The 17,546-nt window shown below is 43.7% G+C and overlaps 1 protein-coding gene across 2 annotated transcripts in view; it reads right to left on the minus strand.

Annotated features, from left to right (window-relative positions):
- PLEKHM3 (pleckstrin homology domain containing M3) overlaps positions 1 to 17,546 on the minus strand; it is a 122,633-nt gene that overhangs the window by 14,552 nt on the left and 90,535 nt on the right. For both annotated transcript variants that reach the window (XM_074968020.1, XM_074968021.1), the window contains one exon: positions 9,014 to 9,171. In XM_074968020.1, the coding sequence (XP_074824121.1) occupies positions 9,014 to 9,171 (158 nt within the window). The remainder of the gene's footprint in view (positions 1 to 9,013; positions 9,172 to 17,546) is intronic.

The raw sequence follows: 17,546 nt of genomic DNA on the forward strand, positions 1-17,546 counted from the left end.
CGACGTGCCACTTAGGGCCAGATTTTCGACAGATCAGCAGTTGGTACGCTGACCTGTTTGGAAAATCTGGCCCTTCTGGAAGTACTCTCTGCGATGCCTTCTAGTATCTGTACTCAGCATAGATCTTTGATATTCCCACAAAGGCTCAAATGCATTTTTTTCCAATGGCAGTGCAGCCATAACACAATACAGCCACGATCTTGCAAAGAATTACAGGTGTATTTAACTTTATGGACTGTGACTAGTCCCACTGACTTCTGTAAAACAAGGTGTACAGTTAGGAAGATGCATAAGTCTTTGCAGGAATGTGGCTTAAGCTTACAGTGGCATCTATGCTGGTTGATACAGCGCTGCTATTTTAAACCTAAGTTTTTATGTTTTTACCTTAAAACTTTATGCCTTACCTGACATTGGGAGAACATTAACTTTGCAAAGTTAGAACAGTTTAACCTTGACATAACAGAACCACTCTCAACAGTTCTAAAATAGAGATACAAAAACACATTTCACCAAAATACGAAGTCATCCAACAAGTGAGTGACTTGACCTGCTGAATGCAAGGAGACTACTCACAGGAGTAAAATCATTCATGTAAGTAAGTGTTGGCAAGATCAGGACCTTATTCACTGGGTAGCATTAAACTTAACCTTAAACACAAGACATAACATTTTATCTAAGTAGAAAGAGAGAAAACCCTTACAAAGGATAATCCTTCTCACGGTGAGTAGTGACTTACTTTGGGTAAAGTCCTAATAAAACTACTTATGGAGTAAGGCGCAACTCAACTTAAGGGTGGCAGAATCGGACACAAATTAACTATTTCATTCAATTTCTGAATCAATGAAATTTTCCCAGGTAATTCATGAGATTTACAGCCCTGATGTTTTAAAAGGTTGTTCTAGGTCGTAATACAAATAAGCATACTTATTATAGACAATTTTACATCCACAAGGATGTTATGTTTTCATTTCTGATTTATTTATTTTATTTTATTTCATTTCAGGATGAAGAGAAATAAACTTTCTACCAGAGAGCCGAGTAAGCAATAGCAGATTATATACATGTATAGTGACCGGTACTGACAAAACAGAGGACAACTCTGAAAACCCATTTACAATCAGGGATATTAAAGCCTACTTTGAGACATTTTGGTCAATAAATTAACAACCTAATAGGAGATGATCAGTTGTTTAGTTGGGTTTTTTTTGCACTAAACTTAAGCCTGGAATAAATTTTTTAACTCCAAGCAATAAAAGAGAAGGCAGATCCTGAGCTGGCATAAATTGTAATAGCTTCAGTCAAGCCAATGGTACTATGACTAAATTTATCCAGCTGAGGATCTCACCCCCGGAGTTTAAAATGACTGATTGGGCTTTCAATACATTTCTAATTATTTAAAGGACTCCCAAATGAAGCAGAGTCTATGAAGTTTAGAAAGATCCTTGATGAGCACTTACTTAAATAAAGAAAGGATAGCTATAGAGGAGGGGAACCAGCACAGGGAAATCAAACGTAAATTGAAAGAGGCTTCCAATATGACTGGCCAATTTGTATTTTGCTGCTTCTGGACTATGGCCTATTTACACTCTGCACAGGATGGCTGCCTCCCAAGAGAAGCCACAGAAAGGAAATACCCTTAAAAAGCTTATAACTGTAAGTCCTCCCCTCCAGCACAGCTAAGACAGCAAACTGTTGTTCTGTATTGTTGAACCGGATGTCAGAAGACTGCCAAGCACGGCCCACAGACCTGCTAATTAAGTGAACTGATTGTGTTTGTTTTGGAACCATTTGCCAACAAAGGAATGTGTCATGCTGATTAGCGAGAGGAGGGTATGTAATATATGTGTATTCAAACCCAGATGAGTGCATAATCCAGGTATTCACTCTGTTTGCTCAAGGACTGACAAAAATGAACGGTGAGCAAACAAGCGGAGCAAAGAGAAACACCAGTCCTTTAAGAGGGGTCCCTTGTGCTTCCCCCTTTCTTTCTTAGATACCTCTGTCTAAACAAGGGCCCATCCTTCACAAATTCCAACTCAAAACAAAGGAGAATATTTTGGAATGAGACTTTCCTCTGCCTCAGCTGACATGAGACTCTGCATACGTTTACAGCCCTCGAAAGCTGAAGTCTAGCTGGGTCTGAAAGGGCCGGATCAGTGGTTCTCAACCAGGGGTACGTGTGCCCCTGGGGGTACGCAGAGGTCTTCCAGGGGGTACATCAGCTCATCTAGATATTTGCCTAGTTTTAGAACAGGCTACATAAAAAGCACTACTAAAGTCAGTACAAACTACAGTTTCATACCATGACCTGTTTATACTGCTCTGTATACTATACACTAAAATGTAAGCACAATAGTTATATTCCAATTGATATATTGTATAATTCTGTGGTAAAAATTAGAATGTCAGCAATTTTTTGGTAATAATGTGGGGTGATGCTTTTGTATTTTTATTTCTGATGTTGTCAGCAAGTAGTTTTAGGGGGATGAAACTTGGGGGTACGCAAAACAGAGCAGACCCCTGAACAGGCTGCAGCAGTCTGGAAGGTTGGGACTCACTGAGCTAGACTAGGGGGTCTCAACCTTTTTCTTTCTGAGGCCCCCTCAACATGCTATAGAAACTCCGCGGCCCAGCTGTGCCACAACAGCTGTTTTTCTGCATATAAGAGCATAGGTGCCAGGACGAGGGTGCAGCCGCATCCCCTGGCTTGAAGTGGCTTCCATCATATACAGGGTTCAATGGCTCTCACCTCCACTATACAAATTGTTCCAGCCCCCGCTGTATAAAACCCAGGGCCGGCATTAGGGGGCAGAAAGCAGGGTAACTGTCCGGGTCCCCATGCCACATGGGGCCCTGCGAAGCTAAGTTGCTCAGGTTTCGGCTCCAGCCCTGGATAGCGGGGCTCAGGGCAGTGGGATTTCGGCTTTCTGCTCTGGGCTCCAGTGGCTCTGCTTGGGGGACCCCCTTGAAACCTGCTTGTGGGGCCTCAGACCCCGGGTTGAGAACTGCTGAGCGAGATGACAGCTGTTACTCTGGTCCCTCCGAAGCGTGTGAGCTATTTAGTAGGAAGCAGAAAGGCCAGGCTGTGGAAAAAAACAACTCCACACCCAAATCAGGACACATAAACTCACTTTGCCTTTCAACCATTTAATGAAGGGGTCACTGAACAAAGAACAACTTATTTTTGCCATCAACTGCAGATCAGTTTATTACTTGTTTTCTACCCTAAATTTAATAAAAAGAAGCTAAAACAATACTAAGTCCAAATTCTGTTCTGGGTTACACCAGTGCAATCCCATTGATTTCAGTGGATAGGCGCTGGGGCAGCTGAGAGCAGAATTTGGTCCTCTGGGACACTGGTGACCACATTTTCAGCCAGCCCCAAATATTTCCTTTTCTTCCACATGCCACTGATGATGGCCACAAAAGTTGCCATGCGCCTCTTTCTGAACGTGAAGAATCCAGTTCAATTTGCTAGTAAAACCAGTTGCAGGCTCAAAAACCGACAAGCAACACCAAAGAAAATTAGGCTTCTGAGCTAAAGCTGCCATTCTCTTCTTATCTTCACATCTATAGCATGGCACCAAAGAGTCTAGATGATCATAGGTACCATGAGTTGCAACACTTGGGGGCAAGAATATGAGAAAATGAGTGAATCCCAGAAAAGTGCAACGGAAAGTGAAAACTGCAACTGAAACCTAATTACAGCCTTGTGAACCTTGTAACAGAACATCTAAGTTACAAATCTAAGAGCTTGTCTCCACTTACCAGTGGATTGACGTTGTGGCGACTGATCCACCGGGGGTTGATTTAGAGGGTCTAGTTAAGACCCGCTAAATTGACCGCTGATCACTCTCCCGTCAACTCCGTACTCCACCGGAACGAGAAGCATAAAGTAAGTCAATGGGAGAGTTTCTCCCGTCAACCCAGCGCGGTGTAGACACCGCAGCAAGTTGACCTAAGCTACGTCGACTCCAGCTACATTATTCACGTAGCTGGAATTGCATAACATATATCGACTTAACCCCGTAGTATAGACCTGCCCTAAATTGCACCAATAGCTGTTTAAGAGGCCTTTGTTTTATATTCCAGTAAAAAGTACAGCACAAGTCATGTCTTCAGGTTTAGATGAGTAAGAGCATCCAAGTTCTCTGAATCTTGTTCTGGTTTTCTCTTCTCACAGGTATAGTTTATTCTGTGTATTGTAACTATTTCTATCTATCTGTGTAGGTCCTTATATTATGCCTATCACCATGATGAGTGGCTAGATCAGCAATCTTTGTCATGTGTGTCAGACAGCGGCACATATGAAAGTTTCTGCTTTCCCCTCTGCTCCCCATGTGCTGGTGGAGCACCAAGTGAAATATACAAGCTCACTTGTCAATGTCACTTGCCTCTGGTTGCAGGTGGAATAGAGCAGGAACATTAAATTGAAAGGATCTGGTTAGTTTCTCTTTGCTGCTCTGCTGCAAGGCAGAATGGGGTATTGGCAAGGAGAGGGAAAAAACTAGTGAGGAGGGAAAGCGGTGAGGCTGGGGATGGATGGGGATAAAAGCAAGGATTAGCAAACGAAGAGGAGGGAGGGGAGCAAAAGAAATGAACAGCTAAAAAAGGAGAGCAACGTTGGAGACCCTTCAAAGATTAAGCATGAGCTCTCAAAACTGGATACTCTCATAAAAAAACAACCTTCCACACAAACTTCCTCATGACTGGACTTTACAAAAACTAGACAAGCCATTTACAACACACACTTTGCTTCTCTACAAAAAAAAAAAGGACACTAAACTATCTAAACTACTACATGCCACAAGGGGCCACAGCAATGGTTCCCTCAACCCACCCAGCAATATTGTTAATCTATCCAACTCTACTCTTAGCCCAGCAGAAGAATCTGTCCTATCTCGGGGCCTCTCCTTCTGCTCCTCCACCCCCACGAACATGATACAGTTCTGTGGTGACCTAGAATCCTATTTTCGACGTCTCCGACTCAAGGAATATTTCCAACACACCTCTGAACAACATACTAATCCACAGAGACCTTCCTACCAACACTACAAAAAGAAGGATTCTGGGTGGACTCCTCTTGAAGGTCGAAACAACAGACTGGACTTCTACATAGAGTGCTTCTGCCGACATGCACGAGCTGAAATTGTGGAAAAGCAGCATCACTTGCCCCATAACCTCAGCCATGCAGAACACAATGCCATCCACAGCCTCAGAAACAACTCTGACATCATAATCAAAAAGGCTGACAAAGGAGGTGCTGTCGTCATCATGAATAGGTCGGAATATGAAGAAGAGGCTGCTCGGCAGCTCTCCAACACCACTTTCTACAAGCCATTACCCTCTGATCCCACTGAGGGTTACCAAAAGAAACTACACCATTTGCTCAAGAAACTCCCTGAAAAAGCACAAGAACAAGTCTGCACAGACACACCCCTAGAACCCCAACCAGGGGTATTCTATCTGCTTCCCAAGATCCATAAACCTGGAAATCCTGGACGCCCCATCATCTCAGGCATTGGCACCCTGACAGCAGGATTGTCTGGCTATGTAGACTCCCTCCTCAGGCCCTACGCTACCAGTACTCCCAGCTATCTTCGAGACACCACTGACTTCCTGAGGAAACTACAATCCATCGGTGATCTTCCTGAAAACAGCATTCTGGCCACTATGGATGTAGAAGCCCTCTACACCAACATTCCACACAAAGATGGACTACAAGCTGTCAGGAACGGTATCCCCGATAATGTCACAGCAAACCTGGTGGCTGAACTTTGTGACTTTGTCCTCACCCATAACTATTTCACATTTGGGGACAACGTATACCTTCAAACCACCGGCACTGCTATGGGTACCCGCATGGCCCCAAAGTATGCCAACATGTTTATGGTTGACTTAGAACAACGCTTCCTCAGCTCTCGTCCCCTAATGCCCCTACTCTACTTGCACTACACTGATGACATCATCATCTGGACCCATGGAAAAGAAGCCCTTGAGGAATTCCACCATGATTTCAACAATTTCCATCCCACCATCAACCTCAGCCTGGACCAGTCCACACAAGAGATCCACTTCCTGGACACTACGGTGCTAATAAGCGATGGTCACAGAAACACCACCCTATACCGGAAACCTACTGACCTCTATTCCTACCTACATGCCTCCAGCTTTCACCCAGATCACACCACACGATCCATTGTCTACAGCCAAGCTCTACGATACAACCGCATTTGCTCCAACCCCTCAGACAGAGACAAACACCTACAAGATCTCTATCAAGCATTCTTACAACTACAATACCCACCTGCTGAAGTGAAGAAACAGATTGACAGAGCCAGAAGAGTACCCAGAAGTCACCTACTACAGGACAGGCCCAACAAAGAAAATAACAGAACGCCACTAGCCATCACCTTCAGCCCCCAACTAAAACCTCTCCAGTGCATCATCAAGGATCTACAACCTATCCTGAAGGACGACCCATCACTCCCACAGATCTTGGGAGACAGGCCAGTCCTTGCTTACAGACAGCCCCTCAACCTGAAGCAAATACACACCAGCAACCACACACCACACAACAGAACCACTAACACAGGAACCTATCCTTGCAACAAAGCCCGTTGCCAACTGTGTCCACATATCTATTCAGGGGACAGCATCATAGGACCTAATCACATCAGCCACACTATCAGAGGCTCGTTCACCTGCACATCTACCAATGTGATATATGCCATCATGTGCCAGCAATGCCCCTCTGCCATGTACACTGGTCAAACTGGACAGTCTCTACATAAAAGAATAAATGGACACAAATCAGATGTCAAGAATTATAACATTAAAAAACCAGTCGGAGAACACTTCAATCTCTCTGGTCACTTAATTACAGACCTAAAAGTCGCAATATTACAACAAAAAGACTTCAGAAACAGACTCCAACGAGAGACTGCTGAATTGGAATTAATTTGCAAACTGGATACAATTAACTTAGGCTTGAATAGAGACTGGGAGTGGATGGGTCATTACACAAAGTAAAACTATTTCCCCATGTTTATTCCCCCCCCCACCACCACCCCCCACTGTTCCTCAGATGTTCTTGTCAACAGCTGGAAATGGCCCACCTTGATTATTACTACAAAACGTTCTCCCCTCCCCCTCCCCCCCCCCGCTCTCCTGCTGGTATTAGCTCATCTTAAGTGATCACTCTCCTTACAGTGTGTATGATAACACCCATTGTTTCATGTTCTCTGTGTACATAAATCTCCCCACTGTACTTTCCACTGAATGCATCCGATGAAGTGAGCTGTAGCTCACGAAAGCTTATGCTCAAATAAATTTTTTAGTCTCTAAGGTGCCACAAGTCCTCCTTTTCTTTTTATAATTAAACCTGTTACTGAAGAAAGCTTCCTTTGGCGGGCACGACTTCAATAATTATTTTGCATTTGTTGCATTGTGCCACTTGAACAAAAATAACTGCTGACCTCTGCATGTACAAATAGAGAGAGGAGCTGTTTCACTCGGCTTTCACTAGCCCTTTGAGAAATGCTACCTGTTTCAGGAAAGTTTTAAATTCTGCAAGTGTGAGGTACGCAGTCTCTGGTTTCAGTTGCCAGGCTGTGGACACTACAAACCCCAGGGCTTTGGTGGCCAATCAAACATTCAACAGGCAAATTGTGTACACATACACACTTCAATTAAGCTTCACTACCGGACTATTTCACTACTTATTTTTCTGTTCTCATCATGCTTTGTGGATATCTTTAATTGTTTAGTACGGCCATTTCATCTAAGTCTTTCCCTTTCCAACTTCTCCGTCCAGATACATTTTTCTTGCACACCATTTATAAAACAAAACTGCACACCTTGTTTAATTTATGTCCCATGCTTTGTCTCCACATTTCTTGGAATGTGAATTCAGAGAAAGAATGTGCAAATACTCTTTGAAAGACATGTCAGCCTGAAACCCCCAACAGGCTGGCCTTGGCCACTCCTGACACAGAGATCTTTGTCAACTCAACGCTGAATTTTTAACAAGCTGATCCCGATCGTCCCCAGAGTAGGCTCCTCTAACTTTTGTTGCTTTAATTCTACTAATGCAACCTGACAATAAATTAAGATGACGGTGTATTTGCAAAGGACAGATTGTACTGCTGGAGGTGTCATTGCCTTGACGGATAAGAAATTCAAGGTCTTTACCTCTTGTGATTGTTCTAAACCCAAGAAACTTCTTGAAAAAGTAAGAACATTGCTCCAGTGTTCTGGTCAAATTCCAGTTTGGGTTACTGCATTGAGCCTTGTTAGATTGTCCATGTGATTTCAACTGGATACACTATCCATCCTCACTTCCTGTTCCCAGACTGTTATTAAACAGCTGTTGTATTCTCACCTAGAGGCAGCTACATTTTAGTGGTGGGTGGGTGAGACGACTTCTGTCTGTGTGTGTGCGTATGTGTACATGTGGATGTCAATATAAATCTATGTATACACACACGGACAATAGAGTATCAGTTATATCCTTACCCCACAGTAAGGGAGCGGCCGTAACTCAGAAGAGGTGATTATTATCTAATAACGCATGGGTACATTCTTCCGTAGGTCCAGTGAAATCGAAGGCAAGAAAGACCTAAAAAGTCATCCTCAGCTTTGGATTTGTAGGGCCCTGTGAAACTCAGTTGTGCTTAGCCACAGGAAGATTTCAAGTATTCCTGCTGGAAAGCAGCCCCTGGGCACCTCTATCCTTTTGAGCGTTAGCAGTGCGATCTACAGGTGTTTGAGAGCTATGTGAAATGGGGCTTTAGGTCCTTTTGAACCAGATAAATGACAAAGTGGCCCTTCTCCATCTATCTGCATGCAGGCTCAGGGATGGCCTCTCTGGAACACAAGTCCAGGGCAGACATCCTTAACTGCGAACTAGTGATGCCCACTCCCCACAAGCGCTGAAATGGAATGTCATTCGACCTGGAATTTGAGAGGATAAGACATGCAGGTAAAACATATGAAAGGAAGCATACTGTACCTGCTTGTTGAAATATCCTCAAAGGGGTAAAGGATCTCTCCATTGTTACAAATCTCGCAGATGAAGCCCTTTTGGCTACAAAGGCTGCAGCTGTACACATGAGAGGTGGCAAACTTGATTACCTTCCCCAAGAAAGGAGCCAATTTTCCTTCAATGACCTGGAAGAAGAAAACAATGACATTAACAAACCCATAAAGGAGCAGTATTCCTTGAAACAGTGACAGGTTTGTCTCACTTTCATTAAGACAGGGAAGTGTCTACTCACAGCCAGCTGAAATAATCTGGAAATAAGAAATAAGAAGAGAACACTTCAACCTCTCTGGCCACTCAGTAAAAGACTTAAGGGTGGCAATTTTGCAACAGAAAAGCTTCAAAAACATACTCCAAGGAGAAACTGCTAAGCTTGAATTAATATGCAAACTAGATACCATTAACTTGGGTTTGAATAGAGACTGGGAGTGGCTGGGTCATTACACATATTGAATCTATTTCCCCATGTTAAGTATCCTCACACCTTCTTGTCAACTGTCTAAATGGGCCATCTTGATTATCACTACAAAAGTTTTTTTCTCCTGCTGATAATAGCTCATCTTAATTAATTAGCCTCTTACAGTTTGTATGGCAACTTCCACCTTCTCTGTATGTAGATATATATATATCTTCTTACTATATGTTCCATTCTATGCAACCAATGAAGTGGGCTGTAGCCCATGAAAGCTTATGCTCTAATAAATTTGTTAGTCTCTAAGGTGCCACAAGTACTCCTGTTCTTTTTGCAGATACAGACTAACACAGCTGCTACTCTGAAACTTGAAATAATCTGAATATAACTCCCAGTTATAGCTGCATGAAAATCATAAGTATGGTCAAAGTAATATTAATGGTCAAATCTGTGCAGAACTGACCATGGTAAAAAGTGGAAAATTCATGTGATCGCTCCCCCGTTAAGCGTATATATGGCAACAACATTACTGAATAGTGGATCATTCTTTGTACTACATATGTTCAAATACCAAGGCACGATGGGATAAGATAGGGGTTTGTCTACACCATGGGGGAATGCGCTCTAGGGGGTGTGATTTCTAAAATGCACTAACTGGTCTGGGCAGACTCTGCTGGTGGACACTAATCATTTCCTAGTGCCCTTCAACGAGTGCTGTTTGAAACAGTACTACGTTAAAGGGCACTAGGGAACTTTTAGTGCACACCAGTGGCGGTCACACAGACCAATTAATGTGCAACGTGTAATGCCTTTAGAAACCACACCCCCACAGAGCGCACTACCCCACCGTGTAGACAAGCCTAAGAAGAGTTTCATTCTTTCATATAAACACAAATGCAGAAAGATCTGTGAAACTACCTTAAATTCTTTTCCTTTACTGTTACTTTTTATTCACATTTTTTTGGCCCAACCACCAATGATGTTTTAAAATCCGAATTTTCTCTTCATTCACTTTTATCACGAAACACAACTCTGCACCCAAATCTATTTTTCCCATTGATCAAATGGAGGTTTCTAATTCTAACAGAGGTGATTTTTTGGTACATCGATAACCATTCCAACATTGTATGTATTCTTTTCTACAACTAGATGAATTCTAAAATAAATTATTCAAAGGAAATCCCAGTTTCCCCTTAAGTGACCAGTTCTCCAATCAAAAAGACCCATATCAATCCACTATCAGACAACAGTATAAGGCAATCAGAAGTGATTTGCACTCTCTTACTGGTGTGAAAAAACTGTCATGTAGATTAAGCCCCTAGCCACACCACTCCTCTAAATTTCTGATTCAGTGACAACCTTTCAATAAGGGCGCTTCAGGCAAAATACTTCTTCAGACAAAATTTCATGAACTTTAAGAAATTCTGCTAGTGTAAGGAGTAATGAGCAAAGCACAGGGCCCTCATATGATACCTTTCCTCCCCTCTCTTCCCATGGTGTGAATGGCAGCCTGCTAGACTACTGGTAGAAATGTGTCGTAGGATTTCACACTGACCTACAGTTAATAGGAACATCATAACTGTTCTTTAAAGGAGTATGCTAAAGATGCCCCCAGCTCCCAAACAGATGAAGGATCATATTTAAACGTGTGCCTAACTTGCCAGGTTGGGCTCACATGGATTTTCAACACATTTTGCCCAATGGTTTTAAATCACATGGTTTCATACCACTTGAGTTTCACTGGATATTTCAAGTTGATACAAAGCCAATGTGGCCAAGGTGAAGCTCAAAGCAAAGCTGGTGAATACAAATCCCAGTAGCATTCTTCATCTCTGTCTAGCAGTGTTATTTCTTAAGGCCCATTCTATCCCACCACCCTTCCCATCACCATCACTGGGAGAACACGAGCAAGAAAGGAAATTTAATGGATGCCACTGAATGGAAGTGTCCCCTCCTTGCCAAAGCTCTGCACTGTTGAGAACATCTGCGAGAACAGGAAGCGGCGATGTTATTGCTAGCATTACAGATAGGACATCTGCTCATGTTTGAGGGGAAAATGACGTTCCTATTGCATCCTGGCATAGGAAGATCCCTTATAGTGGAACATAAACAATTCAGAAAGCTCACTGCACGTAACGGAACATGAAGGCTTGGTTCAAGGCACTGACACTAACCTTATAGGCAGATCCAAACCTGAGGAGCAACAAGTTAATGCTGCAGTGTTAGAACGAAAGTAAGATCTTTTGCTTTCAAACTCAAGAGGGTCAAAAGTCCAAATCAAGCGGGGTGGGGTGGGGGGGTGGAGGACGGAAGTTTAGAGGCATCCAAGAAGCGTGAGACACAGCAGCCGTGTTGCTTAAACGTCTTGTCTAGAGTTTCAAAGATGGCTAGTGATTTTGGGGTGCCCCAGGTATTTTTTGGGTCCCAACCCGAGTCACCTTAATGAGACCTGAATTTCAGGGTGGGTGCTGAGCACGGCCTGAAAGCCAGGCCTCTTTTACGTGGGGCACTGAGCAGCTGAGGTGCCCCCAATCACCAGTCAGAAAACCTTGGCCAGAAAACCATAATTGGAACCAACAGATTAAGAGGACTGGCTAAATGGGGGGAGGGAGTTATTATGTATATTTGAAGGACTCTTGTTTAAATATTAAAACAAAAAGAAATCAGGTCTGTGTCAGAATGCAAGTAACGTGTGAGGAGAAAGCAGGGCCCGGAGTTTCGTCTTTGTTATTTAAAGAACACTTCTCCATGATTCATTCACTCCCTGCTCCCTCTCCAAGCCTGTGGAAATGCTTCAATTTCTGCACCTCAAAGAGCGTTAACTCTCCGGGAGCGGCAGCAACCCCCCCAAAGAAAGGCTCTTCCAACACCGACGCATGGAATGTACACACACAGCTTCAGCAAAGGCAATAACTTACAGGCATTTTTCTAACAGGAAGGCACGGATAATGTTGTAGCCCCTGACAGCACATGCTGCAAATTACACATCAGTAAAGCGAGGCCTGGTTTTAACATTAACCCTTACTTTACCGCTACACGGGCACTCACCCAACAGCACCCCTTTGAATAGGAAAAGATCCTTTGCAATACTCCTAGGGATCTAAGGACTGATCCAGCACACAGAACGCGGTGTAGCAAGTGCTTGGTCCTATGGGCAAGATACAGCTGTTGCTTCATACAGCACTGCACTAACTTCTATATGCATTTCAGAGGTTGAGAGATGCCACCTGGATAGTTACGCTGGTCTACACTACAGCGTTAGGTTGACGTAAGGCAGCTAATGTCAGCCTAACTCTGGAAGTGTCTACAGTACAATGTTGCTCCCGCTGATGTACGTTGCCCACTACACCGACCTAATAACTACAGCTCCGCGAGAAGCGTAGCACTTAGATCAATGTAGTTAGGGTGACGCAGTGTGAAGCACCAGGGTCACGAACGGGATAGATAATAAATCAGACGATATCATAAAGCTCTGGTACGCCCACACTTTGAATACTGTGTGCAGGTCTGGTCACACATCCCAAAAAAGATACTTTAGAATTGGAAAAGGTGCAGAGAGGAACAACAAGAATGATGAGGGCGATGGGACAGCTTCCTTAAGAGGAGAGATTAAAAGGACTGGGACTGATCTGTTTAGGAAAGACCCGACTGAAGGGGGATATGACAGGGATCTATAAATCATGCCTAGTGTGGAGAAAGTGAATAAGGAAGTGTTATTTACTCCTTCACATAACACAAGAACTAAGGGTCACCAGATGAAATTAATACACAGCAGGTTTAGAACAAACAAAAGGAAGTGCTTCTTCACACAATGCACAGTCAGCCGGTGGAACTTGCTGCTATGGGATGTTGTGAAGGCCAAAAGAATAAACGGGTTCTAAAAAGAATTAGCCAAGTTGGTGGAGGATAGGTCCATCAATGGCTATTAGCCAAGATGGCCAGGAACACAACCCCATGCTCCGGGTGTCCCTAAACCTCCAAGTGACAGAAGCTGGGCCTGGACAATAGGGGATGGATCATTTGATCAATTGCCCAGTTCTGTTCATTCCCTCTGAAGCATCTGGTACTGGTCACACTCAGAGATAGGGTACTGAGCTAGGTGGACCACTGGTCTGACCCAGTATTGCCATTTTTGGGTCAACATTCCAGCCAATATCTGGATAACTGGACTCTTTTAGTCCTTCCTAATTCACATTTGTGGTAGGACAAAAAAGTTCAGATCAAAATGCCAATCCTATAGTCATTTAATCTTTCATCTTATGTTAACTTCATGCAGACAGTCCATCTAGGTTTTACTCAATACCCATATCACTTTTGGTAATCATTATACAGCTGGCCTTGTGACTTAAGACTTCAATTTTATATTCCATTTTTTTGTATTTAGTAAGCACTGACAACAGACTCAGGTCTACACAAGACACAAAATACAGTTTTCTGCTCCAGAGAGCTTACAATCTACACAAGATAGACTTAGACTAGATAGGACACCCAGAGAAATTTTGGGTTTTACTAATGCATTGCAAATTACTATGATTAATGTGTATTCCAATCTAACTCAGTGTCCTCTATTGAATTCATGGCCCCAATGCGCTAGGAGCTGTGCAAACATACAGTAAAAATCAGTAACTTCCATAAAAAGCTTTCTGTCTTAATAGACAAGACGGACAAAGGGAGGGAGAAAGGAAGTATTTTCATTCTACAGATGGAGTATTGAGGCAAAGAGTCAGTATGTGACTTGACTGACATCACACAGGAAGACTATGGCAGAGCTGGGGATTAAACTCAGATGTACAATGTACATCACCTAATGGCAAACCAGTTCTGTCCACAAAGACTTGCACGGTCTCCGTGAGAAAGCCTAGATGGCCAGAACGGTGAGGACAGTTGAAGTATATTTTCCATGAAACATTTTTTATCAGAGCAGTGTATTGGCTTGACTGATAATTCTGGTGTGTATACATGCTACTGCATTGAAGATCCAGTTTTCAAAAGCAACACGCACCCCAATCGGTAATATGAATAATAGCTTCTTTTACGGCATTTGAGGATGAGGACAAAATGCAACATCAAACTGACGTTATTGCCATTTTTAGTGTCTGCAAATTCAGGGTAATTTCACTTCATCACAGACCACTGCTGATCAGTGGATAGGACATTTCCTTGCAATTTTTTCATTTTAATGTTTGTATCTCATGAGAATGCAATATTGATCTCCATCTGGCCCTGCGATCTGTGGATTTTTAACTATGGGTCCCAGAAAACAGTTTCACCATAATGCCTCTGTAATGGGTATCTTATGGCTGAGGGAAAGGGAGCATGGGACCTGTAACCAAGCACTCTCTGGAGAGAGACTGAGGCCCAAGACGTCGATTTTTAGACATTTCAGCACTAGGAAGACCGAGTCCCAGGATGAAAGTCCTGCAAATATATGCGGAAATCAGATCCCGAGCCTTATGAAAACATATAGATGGAGAAAGGAGGAGGTGTGTTAAATGAACCTAGTCAGATAGGGATATAGCAGACTTTGTGTCCTCTCAGTCCCCTACAGAAAGGAGGGGTGATCAAGCCTGAGGGGTTAAAAGCAGAAAGAAAGAGGAGTCACAGAGTCCTTCCCCAGGGGAACCAGCCTGTTTTCCCCAAGACAGAAGACTATGGCCCCTCGGTTATATGTTTGAGTCATGTTCATCTTCCTCTGCAACAACGCAGCCATATTTCAGTAGAGGCTTTTAGTGTTAAGAAATGAGGTAGCTAAAGTTTTCTTTCATTGCATCCTAGTGGAGGTTGCGTCCTCTCAGTGCCCCTCAACGGAAAACCTGGTGAGTGCAGGTGGAAAGGACATGGCCCATTTTCTGAGCAGGTAGGGGAGCATCTGAAACACAAGTCCAGCCACCAATGAGAAGTGCTTGTGCGTTCCAAGACAAACTAAGGAGACTGTGGCCCACAGTTTCAAACCGGGTGTTCAAAGTTAGCCCCCTGAATCTGGAGCCTGAGGAATTACAGCTCCTGCTGAAGTCAACTGCCTCAATAAGCAGCTAGATGCCTAGATTTCAAACCTGAGGGGCTCTAATGCACTGGCCTGTGTGACTGTGGTGAAAACAGGAGTGCCCCATCAGCACTCATCACAGGTTAGAAGCCTGAACACTTTACTGAAGTGCCCAGGACAGGAGCCAGTGTCAATCATTCACTCACTAGGCCTCTATTCAGCCCAGCTTGCATGTCAACCTAACATGTCTTAGTTTTGTGATGTGACAGTCTATTGAGGCCATACTCGTTACTTACAAGCCCACAAGTCTAGTTTTCATTGGGTGGGGAGCAGCCCAGTGCTGGCATTGTAGGCCAGTTGCCATAGTGCTCGAGAAGGGTTTGACTGTAGTTCTTAACCGGTGCCAGAGCTCACTGAGGAGGAGATACCCTGCCCAAGGGCGCATGGGGAGGGGCACCATCTGTAAAACCGGTGCTCCCCCCAGCGCAGCCATCCAAGTGCACTGAGGGCAGATCCCTGGCCCTGGTCCTCCCCAGGCACAGAAACAACTCTTCAGGGGCCATCCAGATGGCCAACAATGCGAAGTGAACCCCCTGCACTCCACACTGTGCCTGGCCTCTGGGTAGGGGCACTGGTGAGGAAGGGCTCTTCCTCCTCGGGCACTCTAGGGTAGGAGGTGGCATCAATTTGCTTTGAAGCTTTCTTGCGGAGCGATCAAAAATTACAACTATATTAAAGAAAAAGGAGAGCGAGCAAGAGCCTCACGCTGGTTTCTCAAGACCACAGCTCGAGTGCAGCTGTTTATTACTCATGTGTTGCACAGGGACACTGCAGTGTCATGTTCAAGTGCTGCAGCCAGTGATGGTCTGTGGGACTGGAAAAAGGCTCACACGATCCACCTATTTCAGCTCTCCCCTTCCACCCTCCCTTGGCCAACCGACAACATTTACACCCACTGCAAGGAAAAGCACAATAATTAGGAGAAAAAGGCAGCGTGAGGGAGGACACTTCTTTCCAAACCCATCATTAATCCATCCAACTGATCAATCAAGTTCTTTAAAATAGCAAACGTTGCCTTATTGGAAGGCGCTCAGACCCCAGGGGGATGGGTCTGGTATAAGAACCTGACCAGAACAGAAAAGAAAAAGGACTCTTCACATCTCATAGAATACTTACCATGGGCTCATTTATTCCATTACAGTAATGTGACCATGGCTGGTAATTTTTGGTTTCTATGTTTGGGGAGAAAAAATGGAGCCTCTTGATTTTAAATGAGACAGAAAATCTTGCTAAGCTATATTATTAAAACTTAAAGCCACATGCCACTCACTGGAGCAGGAGAACTTGGAGACTGGAAATCATGACACTCCTCCGAATAATTATTATTTGTTTCACAGAAGCACCCAACTGAGATCGGTGCCTCACTGGGCTAGGCGCTGTATGTAATATAAGAGTCTCAACACATAATGAAAAAAGCTTTAAAATCTCCCAGATAATTTTAACCAAAAAATAACCATTGCTGGGGTTTAAGTTCTACTTCACCTGTGGTGGGGATCACAGATTGAGGGTGTAGGAAAAGTCTGTCTTTTAAGTCAAACTCTGCAGCGTGTTAAAAAACGTGGTGGAGGTATGTTTTAAAACGATTTCCTTACTGCATTTTACATTGTGAGTGTCAGGATTTATTTATGGTGAGGGGGGTCCCAGTCACGTGCTGGCACGCAGCAGTAAAATGGCCCAATTAGTCAATCTGAAAATGATTTTGGAGACACTGAGCCATCCTCTCATGGCTATTCTAAAATCGGTGCGATTATAGTACATTACAGCATCCTCCTTGACAACTACAGGAGTAATGGGATGTCACTCGAACGGCAAGCTAGTACCTGCAGATTCACACCCTGATTTGCTGCACACTAGCGTTCTGTGTAGACAAGCTCTGATCAACAAAATGCATGCTGTTTCTTGTACCAAACAAATGGCACGTTTCCCAGCCCAGAAAGGACAAAGGAATTGTCCTAGGTGACTTTTAAAACACACAAGCCACCCCCAGCAAAGTCAAGAAATTATGAAAACATGTAACTCAAGCACTTCTCTCTTCTCTGTATTCTCTC

Source organism: Natator depressus, chromosome 11, assembly GCF_965152275.1.
Source record: "Natator depressus isolate rNatDep1 chromosome 11, rNatDep2.hap1, whole genome shotgun sequence".
NCBI lineage: Eukaryota > Metazoa > Chordata > Testudines > Cheloniidae > Natator > Natator depressus.